The 1882-nt window shown below is 34.7% G+C and overlaps 1 protein-coding gene across 2 annotated transcripts in view; it reads right to left on the bottom strand.

The window, feature by feature from the left end:
* Positions 1 to 1300: 1300 nt before the first annotated feature.
* LOC107756368 (transcription initiation factor TFIID subunit 8-like) overlaps positions 1301 to 1882 on the bottom strand; it is a 6144-nt gene continuing 5562 nt past the window's right edge. For both annotated transcript variants that reach the window (XM_016573420.1, XM_016573419.1), the window contains exon 8: positions 1301 to 1861. In XM_016573420.1, coding sequence (XP_016428906.1) covers positions 1721 to 1861 — 141 coding nt within the window. In that variant the 3' untranslated portion in view covers positions 1301 to 1720. The remainder of the gene's footprint in view (positions 1862 to 1882) is intronic.

The following is a 1882-nucleotide window of genomic DNA, read 5'->3' as shown; positions in this document are numbered from 1 at the left end:
TGTTATTTAATGCAATGACTTTCATTCATTTGAAGTGTGACAACTTTCCAATAATAATAATAATTAATAATTCCTTACATTTATATAGCATTTTTGTAGGCACTCAAAGCGCTTTACATTGTGAGGGGGGACGATACCATGGTAACTAGTAAACATCAGGATGCTATGACGACACAAGTGTGTCCACCTGGAAAAGCACCATTCAATAGTACCACTGCAAGATTCAGACCCTCAAATACAGACTCCAGCCCTGATTATAACATATTTAACATTTGACACTGAGTGTATCTGCTAATAAATGTGTGTTCTGGTGGTAGTAGTTCTCAATCTTTTTGGCTTCAGAGCCCCCATTGTCCTTAATTGAAAGCCCCATCACTTTTGTCGTTGTGAATTGTGATTAACTGAATAAAGGTTAGGGATTAGAACTTTGAAAGATAGTTTTACTCTCAATTTCGACCTGATAAAATTTTTATAGCATGGAAAATTGTAATTCATTTTAAAAATGCCTATGGAGTTTTTAGATTTTATTCATTTGCATTCCCCGGCGCATTGGCTGAGAACTATTGTTGAACTCTGGATAGTTTATCTTGAACACCACAGGTTTGTGTAAAACCTGACAGTTATGTTCGCCAGCATGATTTGAGAATGATCTAAAGAGCGTCTATGTGGTTAAGTCTAAGCAAGAACATCCTGAAAACTTTAATTTTAGGTTTAAATGTGTCCCAGATTTTCAATGTATATCCCTTTTTTAGTCCAGGGGCATATGCTCATATACTGTCCAAAGCAAGAAGGTGTCATGGCATATGAAATTCGGCTACAGATATGTCTGACATTCTTCTACAAATTACAATTCAAAGAAACAAACAAAAAAAGTATATGCACAACAGCCTGTTTAGCTTACCATGTTTTTCCTTAGCTGATATAATAATATATATATATTTTTTTTTTTTCATTTTTAACTTGTGTTTTGTGTCCATGCAGCTCTTCCATGACAAAGAGTTTAGGAAACAGAGGAACAGGGTGGCATATCTAAGCTTGTTTTACTGATGACACTAAAATGCTACCACAAAAATTCAGTGTGATTGTCAATGAATGTATACAAACATTAAAGCTTTCAAATTTCCATTTCATAACACTTCCCATATTAGACATGTTCCAGGCATATTACTTAAATTTTAACTAATGCAGCAGTAAGTAAAGTAACAGGATACGGGACACACATTCATAATGGAGATTTAACATTATCCCCACGTTCTGGTTTAATTTTCAACTTGTCCTTTTGAAATAATGCCTTAAAATAAACAATGAAAGACATTTATTACCATCATTCACAAATAAGTAACAAATACATACAAATCAAAAGAGAATGTCACGTTTCTGATGTGTAGTTAAGAACAGTAAAAACTAAATTATATTTTAAAGGAAGGCTTATCAAAACAAACTACCAAAAATCAACTATGTAACTTCACTTTAGGGAAGTTGCCTGTTTGAATTCCATCTAATATTTTTCAGATGTACAGAACAGTCTGTCATTCTATAAGAATCAAACGTCAGTAACATGATGGACCACTGCGTGTTTCCAAATTGCAATTGTTGAAGACTCTGGTTCTTCATATGTTAGCTGTAACTTCAAGGGGCACAATGTGATTAGCACGTGCTAAGAAGTCATCATCCGTCATAACCAGCTGATGTAGAAGTAGCAGAGTCAATATATAAATTTTCATTTTTTTCTTCTCACTTTGGGCTTTCTGACTGGCCGAAGATATGGGTTGTCAATCATGTTTTCCTCATTGGCCTTCCCTGTAGGCACAACACCACCAGGCGGCAGCACTACGTTCTCCTTATCTGCACTTTGGTCATCCTAGAAAAAAAAAAAAAAAAG

This window comes from Sinocyclocheilus rhinocerous, unplaced genomic scaffold (assembly GCF_001515625.1).
Source record: "Sinocyclocheilus rhinocerous isolate Xijiao unplaced genomic scaffold, SAMN03320098_v1.1 scaffold712, whole genome shotgun sequence".
In the NCBI taxonomy this organism is placed as follows: domain Eukaryota; kingdom Metazoa; phylum Chordata; class Actinopteri; order Cypriniformes; family Cyprinidae; genus Sinocyclocheilus; species Sinocyclocheilus rhinocerous.
The sequence above is the reverse complement of the archived record's forward strand: the minus strand, read 5'-3'. Positions and strand labels throughout refer to the sequence as shown.